A 19,706-nucleotide genomic window follows, 5' to 3' on the forward strand; every position below is an offset into this window, starting at 1 on the left:
TTAATATTTCTCTTACTCAAGCTTGGCCAAGAAAAAAATGCTTCCAGCCAGTGCTCTCTGCTGCCCTATTAGCCCAGGAGAAATAGATACTGTGGACAGGCGTGACTGTCTCTGCTATGACAGAGAGCAGAACAACAGCTCTGCTGGATGTGATTATTGTTATGTCTAATAGCCTCTTCTGAGGCTGCTGGAAAAGGGATATTTTTCCTTTAAGAATTGTGTTAATATCTTCAGAGCACAAAAGACTCACAAAGTACAGGCAGTACTGATTGCAAGGATTGGTTTTGGCCGAATAGGGCCCTGTGCTTAATTCCATTTTTAAAAAATGCAGCAAAGGGAAGACGAGGCATTGCACAGAAACTTGTTTCAGAAGTTGCAGGAAAGCGGCAGTTTGTGCACACTGGGCTGAAACACAGAGCAGAATCACATAAAAACCATTGCCTGCTGTGTTGGGTCTGGCTGAGACAGAGTTAATTTCCCCACAGCAGCCCCCATAGTGCTGTGCACTGGTAGCCAGCAAGGTGCTGGTAACACACCAGGGTTTCGGCTCCTGCAGAGCAGTGCTGGCACTGCACCAAGGCTGTCTCTCCAGCATCCCCCTCACCTCACCAGCAGGCTGGGGGTGGGCAAGATCTTGGGAGGGGACACAGCCAGGACAGCTGACCCCAACTGACCAAAGGGATATTCCATGCCATATGACCTCTGCTCAGCAATAAAAGCTAAGAGAAAGGAGGAGGAAGGGGGCATTTGTTATTTATGACATTTGTCTTCTGGAGTAACCACTATGCATACTGAAGCCCTGCTTCCTGGCAAGTGGCCAGACATCACTTGCTGATGGGAAGTAGAGGATAAATCTTCTGTTTTTCCTTTGCTTCCATGTGTGACCTTTGCTTTTGCTTTATTAAACTGCCTTTACCTTGACCCATAAGGATTTTTTCATCTTGTTTTCCTCCCCTCCCTGTCCTGCTGAAGAGGGGAGTGATGGAGCAATTTGGTGGGCACCTGGCCCCCAGCCAAGGTCAACCCACAACACCCACCATTCTAAAACAAATTCTCAGGTATGTTTCATATGAAACAATCGTTCCATGCTGGCTGTTTCAAAGACCGCAGGTTTGGCACTTGGTCTCCCATCAGACAAATGGTTGCTGTGGAGTCCCAGTCATGTAACTAGACCCCCACCAGGTCTGATCTATTGAAAAACTCAAACCTCCTGCTGCTCAAGTTCACGCCTCCAGTGCAAATATGTTGCATCAGTGTCAAAAACACAGATAATTCTGGTTTGAAGTGAGAATACCTCATGTCACATTTGAGCTAGTGCTATAGGGCTATACTAGAAGTGTCTCAGGAGGTATTTCTCTCCTTTCATTGCAACCATCAATAATTGCTGTAATGAAAAGGAAACATACCTTTGTAACAAAAAACTGCTAAATGATACTAGAACAAAGTTTAAAGCTGTTCTAACAGTTCTAGATAACAGTGTCATTGAAATCCCAGTGAAATAGCATATATACTATACAGTATCCACTATCATATTACATACTGCTGTATCATAATAGCATTAGTAGTACTTTGGAAATAGTCTGGGAAGATTTGGAGTCTTCCTGAACTGCGTTGCCAGTCATGATTTTACCAGAAGTTTCTTTGCCTCTTTCTTAAAACTCTGTCTCCCAAAGTTATATGATTATGTAAAAATATCAGCTTTCATTTAAAGAATAAACAATCAAACAAAGATTTCTTATAAAGTAAAGAAATGCAAACCTCTAGAGATTAAAAAGAAGGCAACTAAAAAGAAGCCATTAAAAATAATATTCTGGCACGTGGAGCTGTGCTTATGATTTTTTTATAGGTTGATTCAGACTGCAAAGTTTTAAAAAATTACGAGCCTGCATATTTGCCCCATAGCAACAATGCAATTATTTCATTCCCCCATTTCCTGAGAGCAGACCGAAATACCCGTGTATCTTAAACACATTGTAAAAGCAAAGCATAGGCAATTATTCATTTGCCTTTGGCTGAGCAAGCATGGCAGCCTCTCTGTAATTACTTGGAAGGTGAGAGCACTTTTAAATTTCAGGATCTCTAGGAACGAATCTCTCTGTTGCTGCAGGGCACCTTGAGGACATAGCTGGCCACCCAGCCAGGGCAGAGGAAGGGGCCAGGGAAGGCAGCGGTGGCTCAGGGCCAGGGTCTCTCCAGAGGAATCACTGCGCTCCTTCTCTGTGCCCAGCACCCCGGGGGCGGGGGGGGGTGGGGTGTGGGGTGGGGGGGGTGTGGGGTGTGCTGTCTGAGGTGGGAGGATTCAGAGAGACTTCCAAAGTCCTCTTAAACTTTAGTGGGTGTTTTTCCATGGCAGACGTGGTTGTTGTTGGATTAGGCTAGAAAAGGTGCATTTGCTAGGCACGGTTTAGACCGTGTTTGGTTTCAGGCAGATTCCTTTCACTGCAAAATTGTACTTGTTTTCTCCTTGTTTCATGCAGTTTTCTACAGATAGCTAGAAAGGGAGAGCAGTGATTTTTTTATGTCGCTAAGCTTTAAAGACAATTTCGACTGTTAACAAACAAATGAAAACCAGATTCAATTTGCATTTTTTAAGCATACCCTGAAGAAATCCCTTTCTTGTGTAAATATTGTCATTCCAGTGAAGGTACAGCTGTTGCTCATGGAGGCTGGAATGTTGCATAGCAGCAGGGCTCTACAGAATGAGCTGTCAACTTGCAAAACGAGGAAGAGAGATTGCAAATAGTTTTGAGTAAGAAATAAACTTGCTCCAATACCATCAGAAGTTTTTTTCCAAAAAGTGCCTTAAACACTTGTGACGATGGCTGCAATAGCAAATTAAACGTGCTTGAGTCTTCGCTCTGGCACCAAGGCCAACTATGACAGGACAGTCTATGTCCCTATTGGTAAACTCTCTTACTCTCTAAAACAGGATGGTCGGTTTGCAGACCACTTACTGGCAATGGTCTGTGGCCCAGGAGAGCTCCTGAACTATGTCCAGGAACTGGTGGGGAAAATGTTAATTGACCCAAGCCAAAACCATGCCAGGGAGGATTTTAAAAACTTTACGGAACAGACAACAGATTCCAGTGCTCAGGGATGTTCTCTAGTGCTACTGAGTTTTTTATATAGCTGTAATCTATTTCTCCATTTTCATTTATGTCAGTTCATAAGCGAAAACCCCTTTTGTGACTTGTACGTGGTAGAGCAGTATTGATATATAAATTCATCAGTACAAGATCATCAGAAAAACTGCCTTTACCTGAAATAATTGACTGTTAAACAGTAAGTCCTTCAAGTATGAACATGCCACTGAAAGTGTAATTATTCATGACAATCAAATTTCCAAGGAAATCAATTGCAGAACTCCCACTGAGCTTAGTAAGAATTTGTCTCAGGCAAAACCTGTAGGTAAGTACAGGATAATTGCCAGACCTCTTCCCAGCGCATAGTCTATGCGTAATTCTGCAAGTGGACGCCAGAACATGAATAACGTACATGCACCATGCTTTTTGCATATCTACAAATGTCCTGATCTCCTATGGCTGACAAAAAGGCACTGCAAGACAAATATTTCCATTTCTCTGATATTAGTAAGGAATAAATCCTTATTCCACTGTGGAATAAAAGATGATCTCTTTTTCAAAGCACATAAACAGCTCATCCAGAGAAATCAGTCCTCACAACAATGTACTAGCTGGGGAAAGCTGCCAAGTAATTTTAGTCATAGCCATAGTCATTTACACAGTAAATCATATGCAGTTATTATAGAAGACTCCAAGTGAAAATAAATTCTTAGACAGATTTGGCCAATATCTCATAGAAGGTTTTTTTGAGCAAAGAGAGGGTAAGAGAGGCAGGGACATATGATAGCCATAGAGATAGGCATCCATGACTGCCTTTGTGATTTGGTAGCTTTTATGCAACACCCACTAAGGCTGCTGAGAGGATAAATACTTTTAAAACACCATGTCCCCTAGTTGTACCAGAGGCAGCAGTGCTCTGAGGACCACAGGACAAAGTATCCTGTACAACACCACGTTCTCTTTCCAAGAGAACCACAATGTCAGGCCAAGATGGGTCGCTCTGAGTCTGCAAGAGACGCTGTCTCAGTGGGTGTCTGAGACTGAAGCACTAGGGTTAGGATAAGACAAATGAGCTTCTCTCTGAGCTGGCTGAGTCTCACCAATGTAACTACGGTGGCATCAGTAGAGTTGTTGTTAATTTATGTTGGTTTGCCATCAGAAACACACCCTGTGAAGTGCCTGGGCTGTATCCAGGCAACTTCTGGCAAAGTTTTCCTGGCAGGAGGAACGCTGAAGATGGTGTTACAGATTGTTCCTTTCCCAGTTCTCTCTGTCCCCTGAGGGCAGAGAAGCCACAGCGTGCTCTGAATTTTTGCACTGGTTCTCCAGTGCCAACACAGCCGTCTGGCAGCCAGGGCATGGCAGCAGTGGAGGTGGAGTGAACGTGCTTCCATTGCTCAGCTTCCCGTAGGGTGGGGTACAGAGAGGGGATGTTGGAAGTCCTTAACAATGGGAGAAGGCTCTGGTGTGTGCGAAACTCTTCAGCAGCCCAAGTTGCCAGCTTTACGGACATTTCTTACTGCGCTATGTTTGTTGCAGACTTAGAAGGAGCTGAATTATGTCTCTGCTCTTGAGTTTGGCATTCTCCATGTTTAAAACGATAGACATCATTGCATCTACAACAAGACAGGGATGTGTTGTTCTGATGCAGCCGTAATATCTAATTCTGACAAGACATATCCTCACCATTAATGCAACATTATGTTTGTCTTGCTCTGATTCTAGGATGAAATTCTGAACACTTGTTACAGTAAAGATAAGGATATAATACACTGCCATAGTGCTCTGAACATGAACATGAGGAAAAAATTGTACTGGAGCAACAGTTTGGTTTTGCCAGTATAGCTGTAACTGAATGCAGGGCTTCTGCTTGCAAAGTCTTGAGTCAAACATCAAGACTTTTCAAGCCCCAACCAACAAAGCCATATGGGAAAAGTCTGTGGAATGGCTTTTGCTTTCGGTAAATAATGAATTTCATAATCAAAAAGGAAAAAAAAGGTGACTTTTTGAAAGGAAAGATGTATTTATCAATGTAACAACCTCAACTGCAGTTGCAAAGGAAAAAAGTCCACAGATAAGTTATTTGTTCAAATTTTGCTATGGGTTGCTCAACAAATACTTGAAAAAATGGGTCATGTTTCTTTATTTCAGCAAAGGAGAAAAAGATCTTTCCTTTTTTTTTTCCAATGGACCTGTTGGAGTTACAGTCAATTTCATATTCAAATATACTATGTGTGTCTGTTGGTGAAGGATAAGAGTTGGGAGACCAGCCAGCATCCTGTAGCATAAAACTCAAACAGTACCCAATGATGCACAAAGATGGTTTCCAGCAGGAAGCCAGAAGTACTGATGCAAATTTTGTTTAATCTATAGTAATTTATGGTGCTTCTTTAGAAAAGTAGGTTACCTCCCAGAGTAGTGCAATGGGAATAGTATTTGTTGCTGCAGAAAGGAGTGAAAGGATGGTTAAAATGTCAAGCCATTCAGGATCAGAGCAAACATCAAAGAGAAAGTCAAAGCTTTGGATTCACAGGTGTGGAATTGAAAGAGGAGGGAATGTAGAAGAGGAAACACAGACAGCCTTAAAGTGCAATGCTAATAATAAGAAACAACATCAAGAGCTGCTAGTGGGGAATTTCCATCCAGCCAAGCTGGCTATAGATATAGGAAGGCTTTAAACTGCATACTAATACAAAGAGACAGAAAATATAGGAGAACTAATACAACCTAACCACATAATATCCAGAGACATTTACTTGGAAGAAAAATACCTTGTCAGGGTTTCCCAAAAACATTTAAGTGGTCCATAGTTTGTCCCTCTCCCTCTTCCATGTCTACATTACTGGTAGGCACAAGCCAGCTCCCTTCACATGATTCTTCTCTTTGGCATCGAAATATCTAGGGAAGGGAAAAAATTAACCCTCTATACAGTGCAGTGAACATTGCAATATGTACGATTGAAGACCTGGCAGAATAAAATGCAATGTTATGGTAGAATATAACATAAATGACAATAAACTTCCCAAGTAAAATTATCATTCTATGTATCAGTTGAACATTTAAAAAAGCTGAAATACAAGAACGATGGCTGTAGTAACAATCATGATAAATTGAGTAAACATAGGTGAAAAAAGTGTCAAAACCAGAAAAATGTCCCAAACTTGCAGGATTCTCCTCATGGTACTTGATTCAGTGGATACTTCCTGAAGAATTATTTTCTTATTTTGAAAGCACTGAGACATGCAACTATCAGAAGTTGGGCTTGTTATTAACCAACCTAAAGAAAACAGAATTGTGATCAAGTGAAAGTGAGAGCTAATGACCCTGTCAGTGAATTTGTTGTTTGCCACTATCTGGAGATGACACAAATCTCAAACAAAAACTTGCATAAAGCATGATAAGAGTTTGCCTTGCAAGGGCTCCCAAATCAAGGCTTTAGGACATTTCTTCTTCATAAAGTAAGCTGAATTTAGATGAGTGATCTAAGAAAGAAAATTTCACTGAGGAGAATGAATAATGGGTGAAAGCAGATAGAGGTGTGAGATGGGACAAAAGTATAAAGAAAACAGGGGGGTGGGTCCCTGCAGAATTATGTAGAAACACAGAAAAAATAACTTGTAATCTCTGAGAACATCACTGAAAAGAATTTGAATTCAACAAGGGAAGATGAAATGTAGGGATACATACAGTAAGGTTACAAAACCATGTAATTTTCCTATGGTAAATTTACCACTGAACATCCTGGTCTAACAATAGTACTGTGGTTCATGGTAAATTTACCACAGGAAGACTACATTTTTGGTGACCTCAGCTCAAAGCTATCAATCTAAGAATAAGCGCAGTGTAAGCATTTTAGGAGAATTTTGTGTGCAACTTAAAAAAGCCATGATGAAGGTAAAGATAAGAAGGCATTCCTAAGAAGAGAGAGCTGGAAAGCCACAGAGCAGTTGGCTAGAGATCTCTTTCAGCAGAAGGCTCAAAATACTAGGAAAAATCCTTTGGTTATTTAGAAAATGTGATTGAATTGTTAAAACAGGACAGAAATTTCATAGCCATCTTCAAAGCAATTAGTGCTTCCTCAGATAAGAAGCTATAGGATATAGTATGTGTGAATGTCAATGAATCAGTTTAACATCATGTAGTAAAACACAGAAATACTGGAAAAGTGCCAACAAGATAAAGTTCATCACATGGCACAGAAAGCTTGTTAAGCAGGTAGTGAATAGAGTGATCATAAAAAGACCAATTCTTTGTCCTTTTCTGTTTTGAGCAGTACAATCAATTTTAAACACACTGAATTACGTCAATAGCACAATGTGTATAAGCACAACCTGCTATAATGGACCTATTCAGGACAGTTCACATAATCTTTGGAGGTAGATGTCTCACTGACAGTACAACCAGGGATTTATTATAAGAATGTTTTTATTTGTTCCATAATGAGGTGACAAAATAATACAGAACGCTTATATAACCCACTTATAGAACCAAATTAGAGGGACACCAAGCACTTCATGGGTCAGGATGAAATTCAGAATGATTTTGACAAATTGCAGGAATGAAGTGAGATTAATAAAATAGTACTGTGTACTATGATATATACATACCAAGTATGAAAAATTAAATCTGTTTGCATAGAAGGAAGAGTAGTAGGCTAGTGGGTTACAAAGTGAGTAGGAGTTTAAATTATGGTGTTGATACAAAACAAACAATCATAACTTTGGGACACATTAACAAAAGTGTGATACATGTGGGCTACAGGAAGAAGCAATGTCATTTTCAATGTCAGGAAACAAGCTTCAGCTGGATAATTATGTCATTTGGGATGCCATGGTTGAAGAAAGCTGTAGACAAACTGGGAAGAGGCCAAAAGCAAGCACCAAGTATGATAAGTGGGTCGAAAAACTTGACCCATGAAGAAAGGCTGAAATGGTTTATTTAGTCTAGAAAATGGAAGACTGGTGGGAGACAGAACAGTCTGTAAATGTATAAAATGCCAGTAAGAACAGTGGGACGTTTCTTATGGAAATGCTGAGAGTTGTGCAAGAACACTGAGGGCCTGAAACTGTAAGTGCGGACAGTATAAAATTAGAGGAATAGTAGTGTCACTAGAACACGAATACAGGAATAGTAAGACACTGCACAGTAATAATTTTTTGTATCAAAACTGACTTGGGAGAAGGACACATGTTTATTGTGGTAGTACTAGAAGTACATAATGGACTCCTAGATTAAGTTAGCCCTGAATGTGACTAGAGATGTCTTGATGCCAGTGACCAAAAAATGTAACTGAGAATTATGCTAGTATGGAGGACATTGGCATGTGGCATAGGGACTGGAGAATAAACCCGACAATTATTCATAGGACCTCAGTATTCCTGAACATAAAGATCAACACTATTTTTTCATTAGATATTCAGACAACTATAAAATAATAACTTTTAACATGGTTAATGGGGACATTAAAAAAATGCCTGGTCATAGAAAATAAGTTTGGATGGCATGATCATGAGTAGACTCTAAATTAAACAGGTGAGTAAACAAAGTACGTACAAAACAAAATTCCTGAATTCAGAAGGAGACATTTTGGTAAATCAAGGGAATTCTCAGCTGGACTGAGCACATTCTAGGGACCTGGAATGTATCCTGTCAATGGTACAAAATGTAGCACGAATCTATACCCCAAGAGCAAACAAGAAAAGTATGTAGAAGAGGCTCAAGATATAACAGATGACTATCTATCTTTAAAAGATATATTTAGAATAAGTAGACATGTCACAAATAATTGTACGGAGAAGCAAAAGAAGTTGTATCTCACAATCAAGAAGTGAAGAGTAATAATTAAATGTTGAAGAGAGGCTGGAATGAAATTACTTTCAGGAATGAGGCTTGAAATCAATCTTGCTCAATATTTTCATGATAACTTCGCACAAAATACAGGGAGCTTTCTGATTAAATCTGCCAATAACAAAAAACCTGGAAACATTAACAGAAAAGAATAGGGATATCAGACACGGGAAGCTGGATGACCTTCAAGTCTAGACTAATACAAATGGAATTAAATTGAATAGGATAAAAGGTTTAAGTCATGCACTTGGGTACTAATAACAGGAGGTCCTCCCAGAAACTAGAAACTCTGTGTTTGGAAACAACTATGGAAGAGAAGGACCAAGATGTAAAGGGTTATTCCAAAATTACTAGAAGCTTCTAATGGGACACAGCTGTGAATAAGGCAAATGCTGTTCTGCAACATACCAAAGGAGGTATTTCTAACACAAATAGAGAAGAGCTAGTGACACCATACAAAGACCTCGCAAAAATGTCTGTGTATGACTAAGTACAATTTTAATCACCCCTCTCCAAGGGTTCATAACTGAAACACAAAAGGAGAAGTGTTACTAGGTTGATGAGAGAAATAGAAAGTATATTTTGCAAGGAAAACTTAAAAGACCTTGACTGATTAGAGTGGCAAGAGAACAGTTCAGAAGGAATATGATGACATCTGAAGAAGAAATACCAGTTAGAGGAAAGAAGTGTTTAATCTAAATAATACTGCTGGCACAGAAACAAAGCAACATAAATCAACCATGAGTATGAATAGAAATTAGAGATACTAATCATTAAAGCAAACAAGTTCTTGAAGTGCCTTCCCGTGGGAGTAAAGGGAACAAAAAAACTAATTACTTTTAATGGACACAATAAGTTTTTGAAAGGGATGATGTGACACAACTGCAAGTGATTTGATGATCTAGAAAGACCTTTCATGCCTTGTGTTTCTATGTTGTTATAAAAAATCATGCATTCTTTTTCTCTATTTCCATCAAGTTAGGATATAAAATGTTTCAGTTTCATTTGCAGGTTAGAGAACAATGTCAACTTTCTACTAAGACACTGCAGCACTGGAGCCAACTAGCTAAGAAAGTTTTCAAGAACCACTTGAGCAAATATTTGACATGGCTTTTCTGGGTGTACTTGGACAGGCTTACAGAAGTGGGTTGGTCTTCAAGGTCCTTTCCAACCCTGAATTTCTATGAAAACATATAGACTCGTATCTTTCTGGACTCTGGCTTAGCAAAACAGCAAAAACCCCAAGTTATTTCTGAGAAAGCTGTTGAGTAATTTACACTCTGTAAATATCGGAGGTATTTGCAGTGGTACATTATTTATTATTTTTCCAGTGTTCAAAGTGTTCTAGGAAATTCATAAAGCAAACCCAATTCCCAGCAGGAGATTGGAAGCTTTTGGCTTTCATACCTGGGGAGTCTGGTATACACAAAACAAAATACCATTATTGTATTTAGGCTTTTCTAGCAGAGAAAATGCAGTTTGGTGTGAGCTTCATTGTAAAATTCTTTTCTTCTCTGAACTTCCTCCCAGAGTGGCAACAGGATTCTGTGTTCCATCATTCTAGACCACTACCAGGGACCATCAATAATAAACTATGATGATGAGAATGGCAAAACATGTATGCACATTGCCGCTGCTGCAGGCTACAGTGATATTATCAGTGAACTGGCTAAAGTCCCGGCGTGCAACCTGCAGGCCCTTGATGTGGATGACAGGTAACCATGGAAACTCTGAAACTGAAATTGCTGCTTCCTTTCTATTAACCTGAGACTAGCTCTGTTTATTCTATAATTGTGTTTCCTGTTTCACAGGCCATGGCCTGGTTAATGAACTGCACTTACAGAGAACCATGCTTGCTCAGAAACACGGCAAAGCAGTCCAGCTCACATGTATCATATCTAGTATAACAACTGTCTAGTAGGAATGTTATTTGACTTTGTGTTTCTGGTCGGAAATGATAAGATTACGTGTGAAAGGACTTTGTCACCACTTGACTTAACTTCTTTCAATCAAAAGGGAACATTCTTTTCAAAACAATAGAACAGGATCCTACAACTTGAAGCTGGGATCCTGCTGCTATTTGTATTTAAGAAATAGCAATGTTCCCTTGTTGCCTTTAAGATGCTAACACAGTATTCCTATAGGACAAGAGGACTTTCACCTTCCATTCCGACATGGAATTTGATTCCTTCCAGGATTAATTCCCTATATCATAAGTGCAGAAGAGTCATGTTCTTTCCTCTTTTTCACCCCATATCTACTTGCTTGTAACTTTGCTCATAAGTTTATTTAATGCAAACACAACCAGCTGGCTGTTCACATTGATTATGCTGCTCAGTGGAGCAAAAGCCAAGGTTTTCTTGGCTTAGGCCTTCAGGTACTTAAAATAATAGCAGTCTTCATGGAAAAGTGCAATAAAATGGAATGGAAATAAAACCAACAGGGTTCTGGAGAACATTCTAAACATCAGTAAAATGTAGTTGAGGAGACTGTGTTTCTCTGGAAAGAAACGCGAAGGGAGGAGTTTAACTACACTTAAGAGCTCAGTAAGACAACCTCCTATTACACGTTCTCAGGTATTTCCACAGAAGGTATTATACTTGAAGGGGAAAAGATAAGCTATTCACTATAAAGACACAGTAGATTTCCATTCTATTGTGTTTCTGACTGCACCCATCTGAAATCACTGGGATTGAAAAGAAATAGGCAGAGAAAAGTCAATTTCATTTTTTATTCTTGCACAGTTTTCTTATGGTGTTTTCTGTGCTTTCAGATTTTTCATAAGAGCAAAATATTACAATTTGGAAACTGAACAAAAGTTTCCAAAGACAAGATGCAAATCTGCTGCCAGGCAGGAAATCAGTTTGATTCTCCTACACAGATTCAAGACAATTGTTATCTGCTCCAGTCTGTGCCCATCAAAGAACACAGAAACTGGCAAAGGGGCAATGACAGTCTGGTAGATGTGTCTAGTCCTTCTTATTCATCTGGGGGAGGCTTCTTCTCCTTTTACCTTCATGGAGAGCCCTGAGCCAACCATTGCTAATTGTGCTTAGTGTAAAGATGAGAAGAGCTTGTCCCTATGTAGTGGACGTTACAAAGATTTTTTTCAAATTCTGCTCTGAAAATTTCAGGCACTCCTTCCACTCTGCAACTCCAGCAGTAGAAGAAATGCTATTATATAGCATGTATATGCATTCTAGAGCCCCATATCTACTTTCTCTACATCCTAGTGGGATGGGGGACAGAATCAAAAATTAAAAAAAAAAAAAAAAAGATAAAGCTTGTAGGTTGAGATAAAGACAGTTTAATAGCACAGAAAAGCAAGATGATGATGATAATGATGATGATGATGATACTACAAAACAACTGTTGAACAGCACAATTTCTCACCACCCAAAGCCAATGCTCAGTAAGACACCCCCGCCAGCTACTGTGCCTCCCAGCTCACCCCCCGACTATATGTGGAGCACGACATGAATATCCCTTTGGCTAGTTTGGGTCAGCTGTCCTGGCTGTGTCCTCTCCCAGCTTCTTGGGTGCCCCTGCCTTCTTGTTAGCAGGGCAGAATGAGAAGCTGAGAAGTCCTTGACTGCTTGGCAACAACTAAAAACGTCAGTGTGTTATTGACGTTGTTCTCATCCTAAATCCAAAACACAGCACTAGACCAGCTGCTAGGAAGAAGATTAACTCTATCCCACATGAAACCAGGACAGTTTCCACACCTTATTTCATACCATTTACATCATGCCCAGGTCCTGCACTGCCCAATACATTGCAATTAACCACCACCACCACTTTTCCTGTCGTTTGATATATAAACACAGATATCATTCCTTTAGTCAATGGACTACCACTGTGAAATGTCTGTAAAATGTTCATAAATATAAATGTCCACAAAATGTCCACTGAGTTCATTTAGTCCATGACTTCAGGCTCCAACTGTCGTAACAGTTTCTCAGGGCAGGAGAGACGGTGCGTGGGGGTGGATTGTTACATGCTGCATCCGGAGGTCGTAGCTGATGTATCTGGTGCAGCCCATGCCCACGGTCTGCGGGTTGAAAATGTCAATCTTGAGGAAGTTGCTGGGCACTCGTTGCTGAAGTCAGTTCTGGTTTCATCACCTCTGCACATTGCTTAGTTTCATCAAAGTTCATTCTTTATTAGTCTGGGTGATTCTTACTGTAATACTGTTACCATAGCATACCGCAATCACAGTAGTGATGACATATGCATTATTATGTAGCAGTTAACATCACACAAGTCAATTCACTGGCTATTGTCACCCCAAATCAAATCCCCTTGAGGTGCACACTGGACTGTCCCATCCTTCCGCATCACCCACCAAGTCCACCCAGGTCCTTGAGCAAAAGCAATTCCACAGATGGGTTTGCCGTTGCCCGAGGCAGGAGTAACCCAGACTGTCTTCCCTAACATATTCTTCATGTGCACTACAGGGTCTTTATCCCCTTCTAGAGGGTGTAAAAGTTTTGATTGAGCAGGGCCAGCTCAATTGGTAGACCCTCCCTCAGTGTTGACTATACCAGGTGGCCTCTGCTAAATGTGTATCCCAATGTTTGAAGGTCCCACCACCCATTGCTCTTGGTGTAGTCTTTAACAGTCCATTGTAGCATGTGATTTTCCTGGAGGCTGGTGCATGGTGGGGGATGTGATACACCCACTCAATGCCCAGGTGGCTCTTTGCCCCAGGTGTCTTATGAGCTTGTTTTGGACATGGGTCCCATTGTCTGACTCAATTCTTTCTGGGGTGCCATGTCACCACAAGACTTGCTTTTCAACGCCCAGGATAGTGTTGTGGATGGTGGCATGGGACATGGGATATGTTTCCAGCCATTCAGTGGCAGCTTCCACCATTGTAAGCACATAGGGCTTGCCTTGGTGGATTTGTGGGGGTGTGATATAACCAATCTGCCAGGCCTCACCATAGTTATATTTCAGCCATTGTCCTCCATACCAGATGCACATAGATGCCATTTTATGCCCTTATTACCACCACTGGCAGCTACATCAGTGTGGGATAAGTTGCTAGAGAATTCTGTAAAATGGATGTCATGAATCTGGGTAAGTAGGGTAGTAGCACTTTATTACATCTCTTATAGTTTTGATAGTAAATTTATCCATCTATTTTAATGATAGTCCTCTTTTTCTGTAGGACGCCTTTGCACTGGGCTGCAGCAGCAGGGAAAGCTGACTGTGTGCAGGTACTGCTTGATCTGGGGGTAGACAGCAGCCCTCGAGACATCAATGAAAACACTCCTCTGACATACGCAATGTACTGTGGGCACACAGAATGCATCAAGCTGCTGTCTCAGGAGAGCAGGTAAAGCAAAAGTTCACATCTTGCTCACACGTTGCCACTGACTGGAAAACAATTTATTGCTTTTTATATGCTACTGAAGGATTTGAGCCCTGGGTGGTGTCTCCTCGATTCATCTACAATACTCAGTTCAAGTTTTCCACCAAAATAGCAACAGTAGAATTAGTCATCTACTGAATACTCATCACTGCAGTTACAGTGCTAGTCTGCCAATCAGCAGAGGGTTCTGAACCAAGAAGGTGTTACTACAGCTCTTGCGCAGTCACCTTTGTGCAGAAACGTCATCTTACAGAATAATTTCAGCCCTCAGATATATACCTTCCACTTTTTTGAAATCTCTATGTGCTAGCTGTGTGTTCGTGTAATCAGACAGAGGGATAGACTGAACACAAAACCAGCTTTTCCAGATAGGTAATAAAACAAATCTCAAGTTTTTATCCTCAGGGTAAGGGTTTGGGAGTGTTGTCCTAGCCTTCTTTCGTTCTCTACCTTGATTGTCTTTTCTTATTCTGAGGGTTTTTTCTGTTAAAAAGTGTAAGTCTTTTACCATTGCTTATGATCTTCCTCTCTCTTTGTATTTCTCATGTTTCAGCAGTCATTTACTTCATTTCAGTTCTTTGGTAAATGAGCATGCACTTAAAAAGACATTTATCATCACATTTCTTTGTGCTTTCCCCTCCTTTCCAGTCAGCAGTTAGTATTATTTCCTGTGTTACAAATTGTGAGACACGGGTAACATCACCTCTCCTTCTCCTCCTCCTGCACACTGCAGTGGGTCTGAAATGTTGATTAGTCAAACTCTCATCTAAAAACCACTACAGCAACACCATTGTAGGTAATGACTTTGCTAGATCTTCTGAAACTGTGCCGGGTCTCTTTAGTACAGGCAAGACAAGGCAAGTGGAAGGGAAAAGGAGAAAGATAAAAAAAAGGAGAAAGGAGAAAGGAGAAGGAGAAAGGGGGAGGGGGAAAGGGGAAAGGGAAATGGGGAAAAAAAGGGGAAAGAGGAAAAGGGAAAGGAGAAAGGAGAAAGGGGAAAGGGGAAGAAGGAGAGGCAGAGGCAGAGGGAAAGGGAAAGGAAAGGAAAGGTGAACTAGTGACTTTGTTACAGTGTTAGCAATGACTGTGCTGTTGGAAATACCATTTTTGAAATATGACATAATACAAAGTCCACTTGGTTTTGAAGATCCCAGTGTGGTCTTGTTATTATTGGATCTGGCCTCACCATTAAGAATAATGATTCTGCAGGTGGTAGATGCTGAAGTGAGAAAAGTTTGTTTGCTTGTTTGCATTCTTGATAGCTGCACTGAGCCTACATTAAGATGTGTAAGTCAATGAACCCCCTAAGAAAGAGTGAAGTAATACGGTGTCATTTTCAGTCTTACAAATTTGGAGTCCTAATTTTCTGCCTCCTTGAACCACCCCTGCAAATGTATCTGAACAGTATATACTCCATTTCATAGGCTAACACTGGCAGTATTTTTCCATTCTTTGCCAATAATGACATCACATTTTGATTTTTACTTCCAGTAGATCTGAGCCAGTTCATCAGTTTCCCTCCCAGAACAACAGACTCCTAAAGAAAGAAGGACGATTCAGTATACTGAACTATATCTTCTCTGGCAAAAAGAAGAAAGATGATCAGAAAACCAGTCAGGAGAGAAGCAGAGACCAATGTCCTAGAGAAGAGACCTCAGAAGTAGATGACATCATCACCACTTTTGATTGCATTATGGACACAAACTGCAAAGACATTCCAGATGAGCATGTGACCACCACTGACTTCAAAAGAAGGAGCACAGACACAAAGTACCTCATACCAGAAGAGAAGCAACCAGAGCGTGAGGGACCTCTGCCCAGCAGAACCCAGAGCCTCCCTCCAATCACTGTGGGCAATTCCTTCCTAACTGCTTCCCAGAGCACAACTTCAAGCTTCTCCACCACCACCAGCACCCAGCATTTTGCACACAAGTCTCAAAAGAGTAGGAGTGAACTCAACTTGCTGGACAACAGAAGCAGCTGTCAGGTTTTGTTGGATGATCCCTGGAACACAGACTCTAACCAGCTACTCTCCTACAAACTCTGTAGTAGGACTCCTTCAGACAAATTGATAAATGGCTTAAACTCTGATAGATCTCACCATGTGCTTTTGTGCCCTCCCCGCCTTCCCTCACTTCCTAGTTCTCCATCAGGTAATTTCTTTCTTATCTATCTCCCAAATCTTAAAATCGCTGCTGATGTGGCAAGCTGAGTCAGAAAAAACAGGTCAGCCTGACCCATGACATTTCTATTTCTTTAATATCTTTTCCAATTTCTTCTCCCTGTATGTAATAGCAATTGCAGATAGCATATGGGCATGCCATCAGCTGACAGCTGAAGCAAGGTGCTTAGGTGTGGGAAATAAGAGCTTTAAGTAGGTCTGATGAGCAAGCAAAAAATGCACGTAGTTAGGAAGCATGTAAGGTACCTGAGCAAGGTAAGTGCCTCCAGATTATATATGTGGTCTGTGAATTGCATGTTAACACCCACTGCCATGCCAGCTGCCTTGTGTCCACGTTTAGTCCTGCAAGTAGATGTGCAAGGGAATAGTAATGCATTCAAATCTCTAACTGTGCTCAGAGCTGCCTCTGGATCCAACCAGGTAAGTCCATGTGTGCCATGCTGGATGGCTCTGCACCACGCCACTTTCCCCTTATAGGCATATTCTGACTCCAGAATAAGGGACTGTAGTGTCACCCCTTCCCAATCCTCCCACCCTGAGTGCCAGCTCTTTGGTCTAATGTGCTTTCTTATAGTTTCTCCAAAGCTGAATTCAGGTTGCTAAATTTACAGAGATGGAGTAAATGCTTTTATGCTGTGGTTTGGAAACTGTAATGCAACAGTAATGAAACAGAGCATCAGAATTCTGAAGTAAACTTGAAACTAGGGTTTGGCAGGATTTGGGATCTAGCACTTTGACTCACATCCGTGTTTAAATGAATCTGGCTGGCTGGCCTGTGCACTGGAGTTCACTTCAACATATCGGTGCCTCCAACTTTATCTCCTTTGGGATTAGTCTCATGCCAGAATTAAACACATCTAGGATGCCTTCCAACCACTGTAATATCCAACTGAAAATGAAACAAGCAAAGGCAATCCCCAAATTTACCAGTACGCCATTACAAGGAGTAAACATAACACAATAACTTAACCTACCCTCACCCCAACAGACATGAGCCATTATCCTCCCATGGAAAGAGGAGTGAACAGAAACCCTGTCTGAGAAGAACCCTCAGTCAGGTCAGGTCACTATCTGAGCTTGCATGATAGTGCAAACTGTACTGACTCCGAAGCAAAGGGATCTATAAAATAGCAAATCTTTGCTCACATCTCTAATAATGAGAGTAGAGACGGCAATTTCAGAATGACAGGCCTTTCTACGTTGTGCAAATAAAGGCTGGAAATAGTTTTTCAGGGTAAAAAAGGAGCTATTCAAAAAGTTCCAGTCTACATGCATGAATGACGGCAAAATCGTATCAGTTATGGGAAATCTTCTAATTGTTACAATGGGAGCAGTCTTTGCATGTCCAAAGGAAGAGTAAGTCATTTTATCTCTGAGAGTTTATTATCTCCCTCAGAGAGAAAAAAAAAAAAAAATTTTTTTGAGTCCACTTTAAGCCCAGTTCTCTGTGTACCAGCTCCCTTTAACAAAACATTCCAACAAGAAAAAGATTCCTGTAGCTGGCAAAAAGGACTTCCTATGAAGCATGTGAATTAAAAGCTTGTAAGGAGGCAGGGAATGTGTGACAGGAATATATTGCACAACCCAGATACTATCTAACATTTCTTCACGATAAAAAGATCTGCTTATCCCTTCTTCACGCCTATGTGTGTGGTTTAAATCTGTCTGCCCCTGTAATTAAAGCCACCTGACTTGCTGCAAATTAGAACTGCATTTACTGTATGAGCTCCAGGGCTTCCAGGTCTCCAGTGCACAGTGCCTGCAGGACTCAGAGGGATCAGAAGCAAAGCAAGCCTGGCTCCATCCCAGCCAGCAGCACTGTGCAGGCAGCTCTCTCTGAGGAAAGATATTTCCTCGTCATTTTTTTTTTCTGCAGGAGGCCTAGCTGAAGGAAAAAAACAACATCTGGTCTTTGAAGGACAGTGAAGTAGTGTTAATACTCCATTTCTCAAGTCATGACTGTGGGGGCTACATGTAATTTCCTGATGACTCGATCACCAGGACAGGATTATAGGTATCAATAATGTAGGGGAACTGAATTTGAAAATTATTTTCTCAGCTGACACACAGTGTTGTTTGTCTTGCATGGCCATGACTTCAATTAAAGTCAGAGCTTATTTTTGTGCTTACTGCTACTAAGGCAGCTGGCATATAGATGGGGATTTTTTGAGTTTTTTTGTTCTGTTTTCTGTGCTCCTGGAAATGAAAGATGAGTCAAATTACTAGCTGAGCCTTAGCACTTACACAAAGGGGAGAGGTTGCTGTGGGTAGCAATGAGACTTACCTTACTATCATGCCACAGATTTCTCTCAGAATAACTATTTTGTCTTGCCCTCCGCTGGGAAAAGCAAAGATAGACTGTACCAAAAACTACTGTCAATATTGCAAGAGTGCTTGCCAGCCACAGTGCTGAGCTGGCATCCACAATCTGAAGCATTTTGTATTTGTGAGCTTTGCAATCATGTCTTTTTGTAAAATATACTACCATCTACTTCCCACAGGGAAAATAGTATAAGTAGAGAAATTCCAAGTGATACGGGTAAAAAGAGGCCTCTCAAATGTAAGGCAGCTCTTAGCACCCCCTAACCAGCTGCAGCCTCCTGCTATCACCCACTCATCTTTTAGATCAGTAACCTTCCAGATCTAAGGTGATACTTTATTACAGGTTTTATTACAGCAGCCCAGTACTTTCTATTTGCTTGAACAGGTAAAGTAAAAAGTAGGTTGTTATTATTAAGCTTATGATGGCATAAGCAGTATGGTATAGTCCAACAGGAAGCACTCCTTGGCCAGAAAGAGTAAAGAGCAAAGCTGATCAGTATGGCTGTTTATTTCTCAAGCTGAAGGACTGATTTACAGTGGGACATTCATCATAACATTTACAGCTTCTCCACAAAACACACCATAATGTGATTCATGTACCTAAATGCAGAGGAAAATCAAAGAACAACCTGTAAAAAATGTCAGTAAACACACTAAAATGCAGAGGAGTCCTTCATTTTATAACAATTAAATTGCCTCCTTTCCATTTCATTCAAAAATAAATGCCATCCTAAATATGCTCTTGGGATGACAAAGATGATGTCTTTTCTCTGATGTTATGTGGAGCAGATAGAAAGGAAGAGCAGAAGAATACTTCCACTTCATGCCAGAACTTTTAGACAACAAGGATTCTTTTCCAAGCATTCATATCCACCTTGCAAACATGATTATGCTT

At 40.8% G+C, this 19,706-nt stretch overlaps 1 protein-coding gene across 1 annotated transcript in view; it reads left to right on the forward strand.

Moving 5' to 3' along the window:
* ANKRD55 (ankyrin repeat domain 55) overlaps window positions 1-19,706 on the forward strand; it is a 54,077-nt gene that overhangs the window by 22,531 nt on the left and 11,840 nt on the right. The window contains exons 7-9 of the mRNA XM_075739994.1: window positions 10,461-10,645; window positions 14,104-14,271; window positions 15,799-16,460. Coding sequence (XP_075596109.1) covers window positions 10,461-10,645; window positions 14,104-14,271; window positions 15,799-16,460 — 1,015 coding nt within the window. The remainder of the gene's footprint in view (window positions 1-10,460; window positions 10,646-14,103; window positions 14,272-15,798; window positions 16,461-19,706) is intronic.

Source organism: Balearica regulorum, chromosome Z (genome assembly GCF_011004875.1).
Source record: "Balearica regulorum gibbericeps isolate bBalReg1 chromosome Z, bBalReg1.pri, whole genome shotgun sequence".
In the NCBI taxonomy this organism is placed as follows: domain Eukaryota; kingdom Metazoa; phylum Chordata; class Aves; order Gruiformes; family Gruidae; genus Balearica; species Balearica regulorum.